The sequence below is a fragment of the Lytechinus variegatus genome, chromosome 10 (assembly GCF_018143015.1).
Source record: "Lytechinus variegatus isolate NC3 chromosome 10, Lvar_3.0, whole genome shotgun sequence".
Classification (NCBI taxonomy): Eukaryota; Metazoa; Echinodermata; class Echinoidea; order Temnopleuroida; family Toxopneustidae; genus Lytechinus; species Lytechinus variegatus.
Window position 1 is genome coordinate 8,814,751 of NC_054749.1, and position 21,203 is coordinate 8,835,953.

A 21,203-nucleotide genomic window follows, 5' to 3' on the forward strand; every position below is an offset into this window, starting at 1 on the left:
TGGCCGAATCGGGGGTATCTGTTGAATTACCATCATAACTTTGAAAGTTTATTGGTCTAGTTCGTTAAACTTGGACATAAGAGTAATCAAGTATCACTGAACATCCTGTGCATGTTTCAGGTCACATGACCAAGGTCAAAGGTCAATGAACTTTGGCCGAATTGGGTGTATCTGTTGAATAACCATCATATCTCTGTTAGTTTATTGGTCTAGTTCATAAAAAGTGGACATAAGAGTAACCATGTATCACTGAACATCTTGTGCGAGTTAGAGTAGTATTCAAAGTCAGCACTGCTGCTATATTGAACTGCGTGATGCAGGTGAGACGGCCAGAGGCATTCCACTTGTTGTAGAATTTGCTCTCTTTTCTTTATATCTGAATCAGTTGTATTTATATTTGGTACAAAATAATAAGAACATGTGTGTTCTTTGTACTTGAGGATAAGGTAAAAGGTCGTCTAGGGTTCAAAAGATTATATTGCATATTCAGGCGAGACTCATGATTCATGAACCGATCTTGTTAATTATGGCTAACTTTGGGTTGTTGTTACGGTAGTTGTTAACTAATTCTACATGTATTTAGTACTCAAAATTTCAGACTCGAGCATGACACCTCTCTCATTTTACTTTCAGATGTATTCATGTCGAATTCAACTTACTATATGCGTGGGGGTGAGGTCATGTCGTTATTCACTCCTAATTACCCTGATGATTATAACAATCTGGAGAACATTCTTTGGCACGTTAGGGGTGTCCGTGGCCGCCGATTTCTATTTGGGTGGAGACCTCCGTTGCTGCACTCAGACCGTGACTATGTTCGACTCTACACTGGGATCTCAGATGTATTTGAAGAGAGTACCCTCATTCCAAACCCACCTAGGCATTATTGGACTGTCCATTCCAATGGTTGGGTGCAGTTCTCCACCGATGCTTCTGGAACTGCTCCAGGGTTTTATGTCACTATTCAATCTGCGCGTATAGGAAACGGTAAAGCTAAATATATTTCCATGCATTTTCATGTAAATGTAGTTTAAAAAAACGTATCATTCAAAAAAGGCATCATTCATGTTGCAAAGCATGCACATGCACACTATGATGGTTTTGATCTAACTTTGATGTGAACCTCTTGTGCATGCATATTGTGTACCTGTATGTAGTTAATTGTCACCCATTTACCGGACATTGGCGAATGCAGAATACATGTAGTTCTATTAAACTGTTTGTTTCAAATGTGCTTCAGGTTGGCCTAAAAAAATCTGAGAGTCAAAGTGGTCCTGGAGTAAAATCAGGTTAAGAAGCGCTGTTCTAGCAGATAAGTTTCTAGACAGCATATAGGTTACTAAGGGCATGCATGGTTGGAATCCTCATGACTGCATTAACGTGCTCTTGCAACACATCAGTTTACATTTTTATCCCAAAGTTTTTAAATGTTGGATTATGAAGAAGTTAATCATAGAACTTTATATAAAACATAACATTATTGATCAACATATTACCAGAATGTTGCAACACTTTAATCAAACGATTTTCGTAGAATAAACAAAATTTATAGTTAGAACAGTTACCATGAGAAAGTCTGTATAATACCATAATGTAAAAAGGAAGATGGATGGGATGTTTGATTTAGAATATTGAATGTGAAAATTTGCATTATTACTATTGATCCAGTTACTGTAATAATGACTTGTATAAAAATGGGTTCAAGGATGAAGCCAATAGTGAGTGCATAAAATTATATGCAATTCACCTGTACATGTTTTAATTCTATGCACCATCCCAGCCGTGCATTATTTGTGTGCAGCTTTGTGCATTTTGGGTGCATCATTTTACCCATAGCGTAGAAAGATGCTATCAGAAATATACGTTCGTTCAGAGAAAGGGCTGCGGCAGGGATTTTGGTGGGCGTCAATTGCAAATACCCTCAGATATATGCTGCATCGCCACAACCGACTCATAAATGTGATGTTTTTTGTTTTGCATTTTATATTTACAGCTTGTGAAGGATTTTTCTTTGAGTGCACAAATGGTCAATGTATCTACAATTCTGCTGTATGTAATGGAGTAAACGACTGTGTGGATTTTTCCGATGAGTTTTGTGGTAAATATACATTGGCATACACTCACAAAAATATATATATTTTTGCCATGTATGTGTTGGGTGCAGCATGGGATTATTATTCATGTAGACAAGTGAGACAGAAAAAATATCCCATCAGCTTGGCATTATCTTGTCTGAAGTATGAGCATGTAATCATGGGTGCATTGATTTTTTTTGGTAGATTAATGCAGCTCACATGTTTTGGTACCATTTTCATATGTATCTTCGTACATAAACATGAATGTATGACTGATTGTGAGACAATCTATGGGAGGCTGTAAAATTTCATTTTGTATGTGTATTGCATCCCGGAGAAACAAAACCGAGAATTATACATCAACTTAAATAACAAATAAAATATACCAAATACCTATCACTGTAAAGCTTAGATCCCTTGTTCGCCTGGTATAACTCATGTGTTCCCTCTTTCACACATAAGTGAGTAAAAACAATTTTAAAAAAGGATGCCAAAGAGTCACTTGGAGGGTGGAATCTGTGTTCTATAACAAAAATCACATGATTGTCTAAAAAAGAACAATATCTGCTCTTTGATTTGAAACCTCGATCATAGAAAAGGGTTTAAAAATAACAAAATTCTGTTTATTTTAAATTCTTGTGTTCCAATAATTTTATAAGATAAAAGAGTTTTTACAAGCTACCTGTCAGCTGTCATCGAACACTCCATTTTCTTGACAATCAGTCATGCATGAAGTCTTCTGCTAACTGCGATAGCTACTGTATGGCGAGAAATCCTTTTAATCACGCTTGTTTAATAAAATGTTGGAAACCCATTCAAGCATTAAACAAAAACAGAACTTTGGTTCTTGTTTGTCCATTTGGAGAGGAAGAGCAGATATTGACTTTTGTGAACATGTTATTTTATTTTGAAATTCAGATACCGCACGCCAAGTGACTTTTGGTATCCTTCAAATCGTTTTTTTCTCACTCATGCGTGAATGAGGAATCTCTTGTAAGTCATACCAGATGAAAGAGCTTTACAGTTCATTATAGGTCATATTTATATTGTTCATTTGATTAAATTATGATAAAATTGTCAACAATTCTCGGTTTCATTTTTTGTTGGATGCACTTAGTATTGAAATATATTTATACTCTGCGGAACAAAGTTTAAAGGGTATACAATGAATGCAAAGGTGTAGGTTTATGTGGATGGGTCGTTAGTCCATTAATTGCAAATAATGCTGTGCAAATTATTTCCCAAATGTCATGAGAGTCCATAGACCAATATAATAATTAGTCTTGGGGTGAAAATGTTGAAGACACGTACATTTGCAAATTAATTTTTTTGTAACAAGTTCCCATTTCGATTAGATATCGCAATGAATCAGGGAAAATTTTCCATTTTCTCAAGTTTTGCCAACTGCTCTTTGAAACTCAGCACATACATTGGTCTCATTAGAGTGGGGACAGGAATGATGCATATTTTTGAAAATGTAATATGTGATTTGTTGGTAAGCTAATGATTTTGGCAGTATACATGTATGAGGGGAATGCTTTTTCCATTATTTTCTCATAAGGTTGCGATAATCCAGTGGCATCCATTGATTAAGTTGATTGATTAAGATTAAGTTTCTAACTGCTTGTAAATATTTTTTTTTTCAGATTTAAATGTTACAGATTCTAATGCTACAGTTTCTTATGCTACAGACTATGTACCAGGTAAGATCGGAAATTGCCATTATTACTCAGAACCATTTGAGACAATTACGTAGCATACATTTTACCTCATTGTATACTTCCATATGAATAGTACAGACCTCTGTTGTTGCAGTTGCACCCTAATGTTCCGACCATTCAAATCATTGTCTACTCAGAACATTATGGCACCACAGTTTGCTGTAGTTTTTAGTCAATAATCTAGTGGATTATTACCTGCTTTTTGTGGGGGAGGTGTCGGGGAACAAGGTAATAATAATTCTGGCTCGGACGCAGAGAGTGGGCTGGTGGAAGGTGCAGGAGCACACAGGTCAAATTTGAAATATATTGGTGCTCCCCATGAATGTTTTGAATGCTCCCCCTTAAAATGCAGCTATACCCCCTTTTCTTGCTTTTCAAATATTTTGGGAGGTGAAAATATCTTCATTTTGGCCAAATTTTTCAGACAAATTCACACCCAATTGAAGTGTGCCTGCAGAGCTTCCCCTAAATATATCTTTTAAATGTGGTATTAATTTGATTTTTTTTACCATGACAGTTTCCTTGATTTTCAGCCTGATTTTGACCTTCTTTCCTTCCAAAAATAAGAAATAATTGCAATATAAAAAATCCACTTTTTTGGGCCTTACCTGCTAGTAATATTTTCTGGGAAGGTGCTGATTTTCACAAACTCAGCTCCAAAAGGTTGCTTCTTCACATTAGCTTGCAGCTGCTTTTATAGAGTGACTAGATTGACCTAAACACATGATTAATTTTTTGAGATGTATACGGCTTTAGTGTCTTACATCAGGCAAAGATTCATGGATTTTAAAGAGTAGACGCAAGGGGTGTTTATATTGTTTGGAAATTGTTTTGAAAAACATCCTCTTGAATGGGAATTGTGTCATTCTTGCAGAGAGTCTAAAAGCTAAGAAACAGACAAAAATGTTATCATGAATGCCGGGGTGGGGGCTGCCCAAGGATCTGTCATTTGGGAATACACACTATACACTAAAATCCAGTAATATTGATCGGTGTCCAAATTTCTACAGAGGGAAATTGTAAAAATCTTGTCATAATATTTTTCAATTCTGACTCCTTTTTCTTTACAGTTTCCATTGCGAGAACAACGCCTGGCCCTGGTCCCGAAACAACAACAAAAAGTAACTGCTGCAGTTTTTCTGTTGCTTTTAGTCTTTTTTTTTTGGGGGGGGGGACTTGATTCATCTCTTATCATCAAAACTATGCAGATTTTTGTCCTTATTTTATCTACATGTATCATTTTCATATCAAAGGAAAGTCCTAACCAAGTGCCAAATTCTTTGAAAATGGAAGAGAAAAATCATGAGACACGGATTGGTAAACGTTTGAAAAGAGCTGGACAAAAATCAAGGAAATTATTTCCCTTTTCTGTAGCGTTTCAATCACAATACCAATGGGGCTATCAAATAGCACATCATTGAGGTTCATGTACCAGGGAGGGTTCCTTCATTTGCCTTTTTTTTACTCTTTACTACATATTTGTTTTTCAAATGTGTTACAATGATTTTATTATTAAATGGTTTATGATTTATCAATGCTCTGAGGAGAAAGGCACTTTACATTTCCATGTAGTGCATGAACATTGTGTTGCCCTTCCTTAATTCTCTTAGTTCTCGATAGAATGGAGAAAGATGGGTTTGTGTTTAGGATTCTACATTATTCTCACTTTGATTGATTTTCATAAGTAATTGATTTCTTAACAAGTGGCTTTAGCCTCACAGAAGATTATACTATTCTAGCAAAGCTATATAGATACTGTTTTGATCCCATTATTGTTGAGAAGCCTTCATGTGTAAAGCGATTTAATCTAACCAAAATTGTCTTTAAATATTTCTTTTGATAATTTAATTTCTGATTCAAGATTCAAGACATATTTTATTCAATTTAGCAGCTACGAAGGCTGAATTGACATTGAATTTACAATAAAAACATATAAATTGCACATAAACATGATAAAATCTGAATTACAATAATAATCTTAATTCAGTATAACCATGATAATTCAAATATACAGTGATAATTCAAATTTACAAAAATAATGATTCTAATTGCAATACTAATTTTGATTAACCATAATTATTTCAATGGACAATTATGATTCAAAAATAAGAGAAATGATAAGTTGAGTGTGTGTGTAAGGAAGCATTTACAAGTAGAACGAAGAGGAAAAAACGGTCCTGCTGAACACAAAATCGAAAAGGTTCAACATAATGGGAATAAAGTTATATGGAAGAGGGGAGGGGGGGGGGTAAAAACCATCTTTCAGCAAATTATTATTTAAGTCTCAAAATAGATGGGGCATTGTTAGAAAATAGGATAAAATCATAATTGGTAAAATTGGCCATTGTTTCGTTCATCTGGTGTTTGGAATACAACGAATATATAATTATTTGAACATACATAGGAAATTGATAATAGTCATATGGATATAAAAAGGGTAATTAATACATTATAAGATCATTCGGGGAAATACATAGGACGTTTAAGCTTCATAGAAAGATCAAGTGTTCTTATACTTATGTTTGATATCCATGTGTAGGAGATATCCCTATTGGCACCAATTATCTCTATGAGGGAAGTAGGATTGAATACTCATCACCAAATTATCCTAGTGGCTACAACAATTCTGAATACGACATCCACCGATTTGTAGCGCGGCCTTATTATTTGGGTTTGCTACTGCGTTTCACTGATTTTCAAACTGAGGAATGTTGTGATTCTCTGACCATGTACACTGCGGATGATTCAAGTTTTGATTTTAAGGTTGAGGTGGCAAACTTAAGAGGAGAACTTCCCAATCTTCAAACTTTTGTAATATATCAAAAGTATTTGTCATTGCATTTTGTCACCAATGGTGCAGTAACTGCTCGAGGTTATGAAGTAGAAATCACAACGTTTGTCTTGCCAGGTGAGTACTAAACACTTTCCCTTCACTCAGGTTGTATACACTACCAGTTTTTATTGATTACTTTTGCAATGAAAAAAAATGAGATTATGAAGATGGTCATAAACGAAGCTGTTTTCAACAAATATCTATTTTTTAATGCAAAGTGCTTTTTCCCCTTCACTGCAACATTGACATCAGCACTGTCGTAATAGATACATAAAGACATACTGTATCATAATCTTAAGTTTTTTTTGTAATTCTCTATCTGCAATTACTCCACAATACCTAGTAGTATTATCACATAATCTATTTTTTTTGTCATCAATCCGTTAGCAGGTAAGATCACCATGAATGTTTACGAATTAGTAGATGTACAGTCAAATAATCTCAGTTATAGTACAAGCATAATTTTTGTGCATTACTGTAGGAGAACATGACGAAAATTTTGCGTTTAAGAGCAGTATACCCCAAGTTTCCCTTATCATCAAATCTCTTCTCAAAATCCTATTGCCCTCAAGCATGAAATTTAAGTATAGAAACACCTGTTTCTTGACTTCGGTCCAAAGATAATACACCCCAGCATCAATGGTCACAGCAGGGGGCCACACACGATGGATTGCATTCTGTTGAGTGCATGGAGTTCCATGTATACACGCTTTGTTAAACTTTTTTCTTCCTTTCTTTCTTTCTTTTTCTTTCTTTCTTTCTTTCTTTCTCTCTCTTCCTTCCTTCCTTCCTTCCTTCCTTTCTTTCGTTAAGACTGTATCGTTACGCGAGTGAACGGCATGCATCCCATATTTTCTTGCTGTACGGACAGAAACTAGATGGGATGCTTTGCGGTCCTTGCATGCTAAGCATACCGTAATTTTTATTCCGCATACTTTCCTTATTTCGAGGTCGATTTTCTTCGTTCGAAATTGAAAATGGACTAGTATTGGATGTCTGAATGTAATATGCCTTTGAAAACGTGATTAATATCGAATACAATAATTTCATTCCGAAGATCCTTCTACAGGCAGACAAGTCTTACGTAATAGCACAGCTGTTGTTTATCATTTCGTCCTTGGCTCAACGCTCGTTTAGCTGGCCCGTGGTGGTGAAATCGAGACAAGCGGATTACCTGGCCAAGATGGGTTTATCGGGGTTGGAAAAGTTGTTTGAGATTTGCAAACGCAAAACGGGGTATGCGACCGCAGTTTGCAGTCCGAAGTGAGGTCGAGAATCAAACGGGAAATTTTCGTAATGAAACATGAGTAATCCTAATGGTGATATTATTAGTAGTTAGTAGTAGTACTAATGATTATAGTACAAAAGCAATGATAGTAGTAGTAGTAGCAGTATATAAATGCAATAAAGTTAGGTCAATTTTTTATTGATTATGTTGATAAATTGTTTAGCACGGGACTTCAAGGTCTACATAAAAACAACCACAATCATTTTCAATTACATTTCTGTAATTAAAAACTTGCCTGTCCATATGCTTATGTGCATTCTATTTGTTTGTCTCAGATTGCGGTGGAGATGATACATTTGACTGTGGCAATGGTAGATGCATCTATCAAAACCATACCTGTGACAGTTTCAACCACTGTGGAAACCTTGCTGATGAACAATACTGCAGTAAGAAAATCTCAATTCAATTCAATTCATTTATTCTTATCCATTGAAAAAAAACAACAAAATATGTTCATTTGAAATACACATGTTTATACAAAAATAGATCAAATACATAAGAATAGTAAATTAATATTGTGATAGAAATTAATGGAATATGGAAAACCTGTAGAAAGCTTTTAAGAAAGCTTGTAAATGGCAGGAGTCCAAAAGTTAACAAAATACAACTATAATAATGATAATAATAATATTAGATGGCATATGTATTTGAATTAAATGTCTTGCCCCCCTATCCCCACCTTTCCCAACTCCCCTACCCCCTACCTATTTCTCTCTCAGGTAAAATTCAAAATTAATGTTATAGGCTAAAATCTAAATTTAGATTAAATTAATATGACAACAGATAAACTTTGAGATTTTTTTTGAAAGTATTCAAAAAGACATTCTCCGTAATGAAAGTTGGTAATGAGTTCCATACTGTTGGCCCTGTATATCTAACTGTTTTTGCATATATTGCTTATCAATATTCCAGATATGTAGTTTTTTTTACTGTTTCGAGTGTTATATTTGTGAATCATAGAATTAGTTTCAAACATGTTGGCAAGAGGAGGCAAAATGGTTCCTTTGATACACTTGAATACAAAAATGGCAATTTGATATGTGTTAAATTCATAAATATCTAATGTGTTTAATTGTTTGAATAGAGGTTTAGAATGTGCTAAATAATGCGAGTTTGTACACATACGCAAGCAATGTTTTTGCAGTAGAAGCAATGGTTTCAACTTTGAAGGGGTTGAATTTGCCCAAACGATATTGCCATAGGACAAATAAGATAAAATTATTCAATTATGAATAGTAAATGATATATTCAATGGTAAATAGTGTTTCAGTTGTGAAAGTAATCTTGTAGTTTTGCTGATTTTAGAAGAGATCATTTTAATATGAGGCTTCCATGAGAGATTCTCATCTAATAGTATACCTAGGAATTGTATATTAGATACTCTTTCAATAAGAGTTCTATATATATGTAATGGGGGTACTTCATATATGATTTGCTTTCTATTACTCTGTATTGTTTTGAAAAGAATACATTTTGTTTTCGCTAAATTTAGTGATAATTTGTTTACTTTAAGCCACAATGATACCTTTTTGATTTGTTCATTAAACTGATTAACTAATAAATGTATATTGTTATTACTCATAAACAATGAAGTGTCATCAGCAAACTGTATAAACTTTTAGGAAGGGGCAGAGTTACAAATATCATGTATGTATAAGAGAAATAAAAGGGGGCCCAAATTTGATCCTTGCAGAATTCCGCATTCCGCCAGCAATTGTGATGAAGTACACCCATTACATTCTGTAAACTGATATCTATTAGAAAAATAACTTTTGATCCATTTCAATGCTATCCCTCTTATACCATAATTACCCATTTTCTCAAAAAGTGTAGAAAAAATTATAGTATCAAAGGCCTTACTTAGGTCTATAAAAACACCAAAAATAAACTGGTTTGAATAAAAAGCATTAACAATTCTGTCAGGCACAGATATCAAAGTAGAATCTGTAGAAATATTTCTTCTAAATCCAAACTGATCATTATTTAATACATTATGTTTTTCTAAAAAATCATATAACCTTTCGTAAAATATTTTCTCAACAATCTTTGAAAAGCAAGAAAGGAGTGATATAGTGTGATAATTACCAATTATTTCTTTATCCCCATTTTTAAATATTGGACTAATTATTGATATTTTTAAATGTGAAGGTACTATCCCTGTGTTAAATGACAGATTAACTATATGAGTTAGGGGTTTTGCTATTGCATATCTAACATTTTTAACAACATCGGGACTGATGTCATCCTATCCACAAGACTTACCATTCTTAAATGAACCAATTATTTTGATAATTTCATCCTCATTAGTAAGCTTCAAGAATAAACAGTCTCTAAGAGGAGGACTAAAAAAGGAATAAAAATAGATAAAGATGCTATGTAATTTTGGTCCGATGTTATTGAAATATTTATTAAAATCTCAAACGTTTAATAATACAATTTTTCCCGGAATTCTTGAAGCAGTACTAGCTTTAGTAAGCTTATTAAATGCCTTGTCAGAAGCACTTGTTACCCATGAAGCATTTGAGACGAATTTCATTAGCTAACTAACGTTTGATTGAGCTTTAAATTGGATAACAGTATCCTGACCTTTATGTCAAACTGTCTGGCCATCTGACATCTTTACAAGGCACTTTTTTGCTGCTACCCACTAACATTTGACCACACCAGAAGTGCACACCAATGGCACATCACCAATTTTCCAAGTCCAGAATGACATACATAGAAAATTTACCCTTAAACATGGGACCTCGGTCATCTGGTACCTCAAAATGGAACTTATGACACGTCACATGCCGTAAAAGTGTGAGACTTTATCTAGATTTGATTTGAATTTACTGCTCATCATAAACACTGACAAGAAATTCCTATGCTTATACATACATATTTAATATTGAATATATTAAAATCAATTATGATGGCTGTTATTATTCCTGATGTCCAGATTATCATAGAGAAGACATTTATGAGTTATGATAACTCTATTGTTCTTACCCTTCAAAGCATTTCATTTGTTTATACCTTAGATGACTGCGTACTGGTGCCTGAAATGTGCCAAAATCATTTGCAATATAACTCTACATTCTTCCCAAACAAGAACGCTGCAAGCAAGGAAGAGGCAGAATCTATTATTCAAGAATTGGTAGGTTTTTGTATTTTAAATAGGATTCATTGTATGTAATGATTTCAGTTTACAAGCGACAAACAGCTTGGATTGTGTTATTCATTTATTATTTTTTTATGGGGGGCATTTTATGGAATTTCATTTCTTTAATATGTGTCAATTTAAATCTTCCAAGGGTGTTTGTTAATTCGCCTCATACAGATTTTGCGAGAAAGGTTGGTTTTAATATTTTGATGCCTAAATAAAATTTTTGTGCCCTGCTGTTGTAAAGTATTTCTCAATACTCTGTATAAATCAGGTTTTGAAAAAAATTGTATGCTTTGCATGATATTGATCAAATTTAATTGAATTGAAGTGAAGTCATGCAATTATATAAAGGTAGCAATATACATGTACATGTAAGAAAGGTTAAATTTAAAGAAAATTTTCTTGATTTTGTTCTTTCTGCATCACAAAATTTGGCATTCTCACTTGTGCTTGCATTTTCAAACTTATCAGATGAGGATATATATGCTTTGGAGTGTGTGAATGAAGTATTTTGTTTTGAACAGCCGGCTATAACTTTCAATTATGGCCTAATACGTTTGAATGTGATTAATGAATTAATGAAAGATGCCGTTGTATTTCTTCTTTTAAGCTGCCTTTCATCATGATTCAATGTAATGTACAACTGAATGTATCTATGTGTGGTGAGATCTACCCTGTTTGTCTTCAGAGAGGTACCATTCCAAAGCAGTGTTTCAGTGATTGCATGTCTGTCACTGCTGATTGCGCTTCTCTATATGAGACATTTACTGATCAAACCTGGCCCATCACTTGTGACGGGCTCACCGATGTCCGCAGGAATTCAAGAGGACTATGTCTTGCGGAAACCAATGGCAAGTACAAGTTTCAATTTCACAATACTTTTTCAATATAGACATTCATTAAGTTTTCTTATTTGATTATTATTTTTTAAAAATTTATTTATTCATTTGTTTATTGATTCATTTATTTATTTATTCATTAATTATTTCCTACACTTTAAATAAAGAAAAAAAAATGTTTGTAGGAAATTTTCATTAAGTCTCTTTTACATTCAAAGCCAACTTATGGATAATTAACTAATATTTTTTTATTGCACTGATGAATTCAGTAAGTAAATAATTAGGGTTGCAATTGGACCTGAACATATTAGTATCATATTCAGATATTGCATATTAACTCAATACTTATCTACATGAGACATTGCTAATTTCATTAACAAAAAATATTAAAGAAATACATTGGTTCAAAGATCTATCCCTGGGGCACCCCACAGCCTATGCTCCTGAGATCTAAGATACATATTGACTATGATTTGAAAGATAACAGTGCAGGTTGTCATAGACAGGCTCTAAGGAACCCTTCTGTTACCATAATTTTTTTATTTTGTCTAATAGTCAAAAGTCTTACTTCAGTAAAAAAAAAATATATAGATAAGAATTAAAATCATCATCATAGAGATCATGCCAAAATTCTGAATGTTGCTATGATTAATGATATACACCTTGATCATAATTGTTATTTCATTGTTTTTACTCAGACAATTTATCTGAGAATGGTAAAAACATTCTACCAATACAGTGCGGCCGACCAAAATGGAAACCCATTTTTGTCTCACCTGCGAAGCAAAGTGAGACTATAGGCGCCGCTTTTCCGACGGCGGCGGCGACGGCGGCGTCAACATCAAATCTTAACCTGAGGTTAAGTTTTTGAAATGACATCATAACTTAGAAAGTATATGGACCTAGTTCATGAAACTTGGCCATAAGGTTAATCAAGTATTACTAAACATCCTATTAGAGTTTCATGTCACATGACCAAGGTCAAAGGTCATTTAGGGTCAATGAACTTAGACCATGTTGGAGGAATCAACATCGAAATCTTAACCTGTGGTTAAGTTTTTGAAATGTCATCATAACTTAGAAAATATATGGACCTAGTTCATGAAACTTGGACATAAGGTTAATCAAGTATCACTGAACATCCTGCATGAGTTTCACGTCACATGACCAAGGTCAAAGGTCATTTAGGGCCAATGAACTTTGGCCGAATTGGGGATATCTGTTGAATTCCCATCATAACTTTGAAAGTTTATGGATCTGATTCATGAAACTTGGACATAATAGTAATCAAGCATCACTCAAAATTTTGTGCAAGTTTCAGGTCTCATGATTAAGGTCAAAGGTCATTAGGGTCAATGAACTTTGGCCGAATCGGGGGTATCTGTTGAATTACCATCATAACTTTGGAAGTTTATTGGTCTAGTTCATTAAACTTGGACATTAGAGTAATCAAGTATCACTGAACATCCTGTGCACGTTTCAGGTCACATGACCAAGGTCAAAGGTCAATGAACTTTGGCCGAATTGGGTGTATCTGTTGAATTACCATCATAACTTTGAAAGTTTATGGATCTGATTCATGAAACTTGTACATAAGAGTAATCAAGTATCACTGAATATCCTGTTTGAGTTTCAGGTCATATGATCATGGTCAAAGGTCATGTAAGGTCAATGAACTTTGGCCATGTTGGGGTTTTTTGGTGAATAACCATCATATCTCTGTAAGTTTATTGGTCTAGTTCATAAAAAGTGGACATAAGAGTAACCATGTATCACTGAACATCTTGTGCGAGTTAGAGTAGTATTCAAAGTCAGCACTGCTGCTATATTGAACCGCGTGATGCAGGTGAGACGGCCAGAGGCATTCCACTTGTTGTCTTGCCTGAACAAAGATTTGCAGGGGCAGTTGCTCTCATTTCTTTATTTGTGCATCAATTATATTGACACTTGGTACATATGATCCTTAGGTAATACAACATGTGCGACTATGAGGGTGGTGTGATCAAGGGTCATCTAGGGGTCTAACGTTCATTTTTTGTTCAAATTGCTCTCATTTCTTTATTTCTACATCAATTGTGTTTACACCTGGTACAAGTGATCATTGGGTAATACATGTAAGACACTTGTTCATTAGGATGATAAGATCAAAAAATCATGTTGCAAATTTTGTAAGAGTAAGATATCTCAATAATCCATCATAAAATTAACATTAATCCTGAGAATGGAATCTTCTTTGATTAAAGACGAAATACATGTACTTACAGAATTGTTTACACATTGCGAAGTAAAAACAATTGATTCTGAGGTATGTGAGAAATGATTCGTGCAGAGAGTCACATCTAGGGACTAAAGATATGCTAATAGCCATCCCTTTCTTGTACAAGGTCGTAGCATGGGCCTGAACAGACCTCAACCAATTTTTCTGCACAACTTGATTTGACATTAAATTTTCAAACTATTTTTGCTCATCTATGCATTAACTAATCTGATCGTATTTTGTATCAAAATGAAGTGGAAAACTTGAATTTTATAATGATATAAGTGAAAGACTATAAATCGTTTGTTTAATACATATCTTGGAATCCTGCTGTTTCCTTGCTTGTTGGACACACTGTGTAATAGAGCAAGAAGTCTTTGCACACTTATAATCAGAGTGACATGATGTTCAGTAATACATTTCAGAAGCCATACAAAAGCCCTGAATGTATCTAGAAAATATTAAACAAATTGATATCAAAGAAACTAGCAAACTGCAAGAGTTCTCTGTCTTTACATAATCTGCCTCTACATCTAAGTTTTTTAAATATTAAATGCTTGGCCTTTCTTTTTACAATATGTCAGATTGATAATAAAAGCAGACTTCTTTTGTCCATCTAAACAGAGATCGCAATATTCAACACAACGTACTACATGAACTACAATGACGTCATAGCCGTGACATCGCCTAACTTTCCTAACAACTACCCAAACTCTCTGGACATAGTAATGCACATACGAGGTCGACGGGGCTATGCCATGGTGATACGCTTTGGGTCAGTAGTCATGGAACCCTGTTGTGACTACATTAGCTTGTATGTTGGAAGGACAGCTCACTTTGAAGAAAGCCTGGAGATATTCAAGCTGACTGGCACAAGGAATTCCACAGTGGGTTCTTCATTGCTGGATGATTACTGGACAGTTCATTCAGAAATGTGGCTTCGTTTCTATAGCGATAGATCTGTTACTCTACAGGGTTTCAAAGCATGGGTGACTCTTGCTCCTCTCGATGGTAAGTACTAATGTGATTAAGAAAAAGATAGATATATATATATATATTTATATATGTATTTGAAAACATAATGTTAAGAAATTCCATGTGTTGGATGCAGATGAAGAGATAAAAAAGACAAAGATTTCATCTTTGCGAGATGATGCATTTTATTCCAAAAAAGTTTATCCCTTCCAAATTTTAAATGAACCACCATGTCTTCTTCAGGGACGCGTCAAAAACTTAGATGGAATAAACATACATTATCTCGCAAAGTTGTACTCTTTTTCTCTTTTATATAAACACACACACACACCCCTACACCCCCCACACACGTATTGAATAGATTTTGATAGGCGACAAAGCAAAATGCCATAATACAACTAGAGGTGCTAGGACCATATTTGTTATATTTCATATTTTGATGTATAAGCAAAAAAAATCCATATTTTATTGATCAAAACAGACATGAATTGAAATACAAAGTATTTGTAGACCAAGTGGCAGTCATTCATCCAACTCAACTTTTCTCCAGATTTCCCTTCAACAAGAAGCAACGGTTCCTGCATGAATAGCTGCTGTGAAAACTCAGAGAATTCTTGTAACCCGGAGGGTTGTTACTGTGACAGCATGTGTGGTGATAATGGAAACTGCTGCTACGACTACTCTTCCGTATGTACTAACCAGGTGAATGGGACGGCCCTACCCCCTGGCAATGGGACAGTACTTCCGACAAATTTTACAGGTATGTGGCATTATAAATTGTGGCAAATTTCCACATGCCAGTGCTATACCTGGTCACAATGACTTCCCTTAGGGGGTAATACAGAGCATGAAGATTCAAACTCATTCAAATATTGAATTTTACTTCCATAGTAGCCCGGATGTAGCAGCCAGTTATTTTTTCTGCCGCCTTTCAAAGTAGGTCGGGGTAGACATGTACCTCTCAGATCGAAGCATTTAGATTTTCTAAAATGTACATCTACAGGTATGTGTCATGCTCATGATGTATTCAAGAGGCTCCCATGTAAACACGCACACAGATTATATGCTCATTTGGAGTCATAAAATATAGGTCTTGTCAAAACCAAAATAATTTAGGCCTTCATACACAAGGGAAATTGAAATATGGATTACGATACAATTTTTTTTACAGTTCACTCACAGTAAAATATCTTAATTTATATTTCAAGGAAGAATCCTGGAATATTGCTAGATGGGATATTAACCCAGATTCAAAGAGCTTGATAAACACATGCACAATTTGAGCTTTAGACAGACTTTCAAGAAAAACAAATCATAAAAAATGTGAGATCCTAATTATTGACCCTAAAGTGCTGGGGAGGGGGGGGGGGTGATCCACCCCCTTGTCAGTTTTTGCAATAAATCCACTTCATGAAATTTTCGTACCAATTTTTGACCAAATTTGCAATGCCTTGGATAGTGGTTACGAAATAATGCAACATTATGTAAGTGCATGTCAGACCCAAAACTGCTCGAAAACTTGAATTCATGAACATATTCAGTGAAAAATGTGTATTTAGCTAAAATTCATAAATGTATCATTATTTGTACTTTTACTGTTTAAACTCAATTAATTTTATCTTTTTTTCAGATCACAATTAAGTTAACAATTTCCATTGAAAAAGCAATAAAAAATAAAAGTCATAGAACAAAGTACATGAAGTGCATTGATCGCAATCCTTCAGAGAGTCTGTGAATTGAAACTTAGCTGTTTAGGAGCTGTATTCATTTTATGCATAAGTTAGCATTCCTTGTTCATATGAAATAAGGTTTTATTATTTTGGAAAAATAACCATACAGCCTAGCTCATTTCATCTCACATTACCTCTGTTCAAATTTTTGTGTCGCTCATGAGATTTCCAGCCGAGATATCAGGAGGGGGTGAAATCAACCCCGCCCCCCCTCAGATGTGAGATAGGGACATCTAGCTCACTGCTCCAGTCTTTGTGCTTTCAGATTAAGCTTCTTTTTTTCAAAATCTCTAATCATTTGCAGAAGTGGACCTTACAAATTCAACCTTTAATCTAAACTTGAGTGAGGTCATCAGGGTTACTTCACCCAACTTTCCCAATTACTACAACAATATGGAGAATATTCTTCTGCGTGTAGTAGCTCCAGCTGGACCTGGCTTGATGTATATATTTTTGGGAAGTCTGGATATGGAGCCTTGCTGTGATTATGTTCGGCTCTTTACTGGGAACTCGGATGCCTTTGATGAAAGTATACAGATACTCCACTTGACTGGTAATGGTACTAGTGGCATTCTACTGGAACAGAGTGTGCTTCCAAACACTTATGTATCAGCGCATCGCATTGTTTGGCTACAATTTGTCACTGATGGCTCCGTCACCCATAGGGGTTTTGAGATCTACTTCCAGTATCTTCCTCCTTTTGGTGAGAAAGTAGCTCAAAATTCTTTCCTAATGATAGAAGTTAGTTCCCAAAAGGGGCTGCATTTTTTTGTCATGGGATTTTTTTTCTTTCCTCTTGTAGTGACACACCACAAAGTACTGCATATAGTGACAAAAATTATGACTACATATAGGATAATGATAATAATGTAGTTTTTTATAGCATATTTCAGACCTGTAAGGATGCGATGCGCTCTTCAGAAATAAAGTTATACAATTCAAATTGAAAAAGTGGAAATTGCTTCATATTACAATTAAACAACATTAATAATTACATAATGGCTAAAGTACAAGGAATAATGTAATTGAATAGTCCCATTCAAGCATGAGGCGGCTGAATAGTTCTTACAGAAGTTATTAAGAGAATGTTATCGTAATATTTTCATATCACTTTGTATTCTATTTCCAGATTGTAATCAAAGCTTTCTTTTCCAATGTACGAATGGCCAATGTATTGAAAGAAACTTTGTCTGTGATGGTATCGTCGACTGTGTGGATACATCAGATGAATCTAATTGTGGCAAGTGCAAAGAAAGAAATTTATTAGTCTAGTCAATACGTAAAATTAAACTATTTAAATTTCTTTGTTTAATCCTTGGATAGTATTCCTTATCATTAGCAATGGAGCAGGTTGCATTTACAGCGTGTTGTACATGTAGGTTGATGCACCCTCTGGTTTAGTTGCAATCGCGTCGATTATTTCTTTGTTTTTTTAATGATTCATTTTTGTCTCACCTGCATAGCAGAGTGAGACTATAGGCGCCGCTTTTCAGACGGCAGCGGTGACGGCAGCGGTGACGGCAACGGCGGCGGCGTCAACATCAAATCTTCACCTGCGTTAAGTTTTTGAAATGACATCATAACTTAGAAAATATATGGACCTAGTTCATTAAACTTGGACATAAGGTTCATCAAGTATCACCAAACATCCTGCATGAGTTTCACATCACATGACCAAGGTCAAAGGTCATTTAGGGTCAATGAACTTTGGCCGATTTGGGGGTATGTGTTGAATTACAATCAAAACTTTAAAAGTTTTTGGATCTGATTCATGAAACTTGAACATAATAGTAATCAAGTATCACTGAACATCCTGTGGAAGTTTCAGGTCACATGATCAAGGTCAAAGGTCATTTAGGGTCAATGAACTTTGGCCGAATTGGTATTTGTTGAATTACCATCATAACTTCGCAAGTTTATTGATCTGACTTTTGAAACTTGGACATAAGAGTAATCAAGTATCACTGAATATCCTGTGCAAGTTTCAGGTGACATGATCAAGGTCAAAGGTCATGTGAGGTCAATGAACTTTGGCCACATTGGTTGTATTTGTTGAATTACCATCCTATCTCTGTAAAGTGTATTGGTCTAGTTCATAAAACATGGAAATATGAGTAACCAAGTATCACTGAACATCTTGTGCAAGTTATAGTAGTTTTCAAAGTCTGCACTGCTGCTATGTTGAATCGCGTGATGCAGGTGAGACGACCAGAGGCATTCCACTTGTTGTTTATGTTAATGAATGAAATAACGAAACATAACTACATGAGGTGATTATGCTTTTATGTTATGTCAAAGCATCTAATTAAAATCAAACCATTAGGAAAACAAGTTAGATGGTGTACACCAAACTGACACATTTCCACATGGATTTTTTTTTTTGGGGGGGTCAATCCTATTGGAAAATAAAAGAGAACATTTTTTTTAGTTTTACAAAATATTGTGACTAATCGGTATAAACCTTCAGTTTGGAAGAACAGAGTCTTTATAATAGCAAAAACAATACTGTTTAATTTCATGGACATGCATAGCTAGGTTTCACAAAAATCTGAAGCTTGAAGCACTTCAGAAGCTTGAAGCACTTTATTGCGCTCTCCGTATCATTGTTACATAACAAAATTTGCATACAATTTGCATAATTATTTGCTTTTGCATGTGGTGCAATACCCTGCACATTGTCAAGTTCAAGGGAGAGATCGCTGGGGACAAGCGCAACAGACCAGACCGTACTGTGGCAGCTTTTTTTCACCAAAAAATTTAGCACAATTTTATCCGATTTCTGGATTTCTTGGCGAGCAGTATTTTAGTTTAAATAAATTTTTCAATTGCTTTCTCTTTTAGTTATATAGGAGTGTTATTCATCATTTTGATCAAATATTCTAACGTGCATTGAAATTAAAAGTAATTTCTTTCTGATGTGTGCCTGAAACCAACAAGTTTGCTCACTTACATGTATATTGTCGCAGTATATCTTGGAAAAATCATATTTTCATTATTTTCTCATAAGGTTGCAATAATCCAATGGCATTCGGTAATAAATTAAGTTTCTAACTGCTTGTGAATATTTCTTATTTTTTTCCAGATTTGAATGCTACACGTTCTAATGGTACAGATTCTTATACTACAGACTCTGTACCAGGTAAGCCATTTCTGAGACAATTACGTAACATACCCTTTAACTCATAACTTCCAATGTTTTAACCAAATAAATCATTGTCTACTAAGAACATTGTGGCACCACAGTTTGCTGTAGTTTTTAATTAGTAATCTAGTGGATAATTGCCTGCTTTTGTGGGGGAGGTGTTTGGGAACAAGGTATACAAATTAAGGCACAGACGCAGGGGGTGGGGGTGGTGGAAGGTGTGGGAGCACACAGGTAAATTGTTAAAATATATTGGTGCTCTCCATTAAATGCTCCCCCTTAAAATGCAACTATTGGCTCCCCTTTTTCTTGCTTTTCAAAAATTTCGGAAGGCAAACAGGTTTTTTTGTTTTTATTTTATTTAATTTTTTGTTGGCTAATTTTTTTAAACAAATTTGCACCCATAGAAGTCCAACTCTGGATCTGTAAATGCAAAGCTTCCCCTAAATTTATATTTTAAATGTGTTACTAATTTGATTTTGTTTGCCATGAAAGTGTCCTTGATGATTTTCCGCCTGATTTTGACCTTCTTTCCTTCCAAAAACAATATTAGAATAGCCACTTTTTGGGTCTTACCTGCTAGTAAAGTTTTCTGAGAAGGTGCTGCTTTTCACAAACTCAGCTCCACAAGTTTACCTCTTCACACCATTTTATTGCTTCTTTTCGAGATTTACTTGATTGGCCTAAACACATTAAGTTATTGGAGATGTAAAAGTCTTGTGGGTTAAAGGCAAAGATCCATGGATTTTCCAAAGTTGCAGCAGGGGATATGTTGATTTTTTGTTTGGACATTGTTTTGAAAAACATCCTCTTGAATGGAAATTTTGTCATTTTTGCAGAAAATTGAAAAGCGAAGTAAACAGACAAATATGTTATCATGAATGCAGGGGTGGGGGCTGCCCAAGGATCTGTCACTGGTCCAAATAATTGTAAGCATTTAGGAATACACACTGGACACCAAAAATCCACTACGTTGCAAGAAGGGACGACACTACACTAGCCGTGCAGATGACGGGTGTCTGTATTGGCCTTCTTTCAATATAGTGTGGCACAGCCGATGGTTCCACAGCAGATAATTTTGCAATTCAGTAATATTGATGGCAGTCCAAATTTCCACTGATGGAAATAAATAAAATCTACTCACAATATTTTTCAATTTTTTCTCTTATTTCTTTATAGTTTCCTTTGCGAGAAC

The 21,203-nt window shown here is 34.8% G+C and overlaps 1 protein-coding gene across 1 annotated transcript in view; it reads left to right on the plus strand.

The window, feature by feature from the left end:
• Nucleotides 1–21,203, plus strand: part of LOC121422272 — a 110,550-nt gene that overhangs the window by 79,855 nt on the left and 9,492 nt on the right. The window contains exons 40-45 of the mRNA XM_041617190.1: nucleotides 634–987; nucleotides 1,994–2,098; nucleotides 3,722–3,778; nucleotides 4,867–4,917; nucleotides 6,336–6,704; nucleotides 8,193–8,303. Of these exons, the coding sequence (XP_041473124.1) occupies nucleotides 634–987; nucleotides 1,994–2,098; nucleotides 3,722–3,778; nucleotides 4,867–4,917; nucleotides 6,336–6,704; nucleotides 8,193–8,303 (1,047 nt within the window). The remainder of the gene's footprint in view (nucleotides 1–633; nucleotides 988–1,993; nucleotides 2,099–3,721; nucleotides 3,779–4,866; nucleotides 4,918–6,335; nucleotides 6,705–8,192; nucleotides 8,304–21,203) is intronic.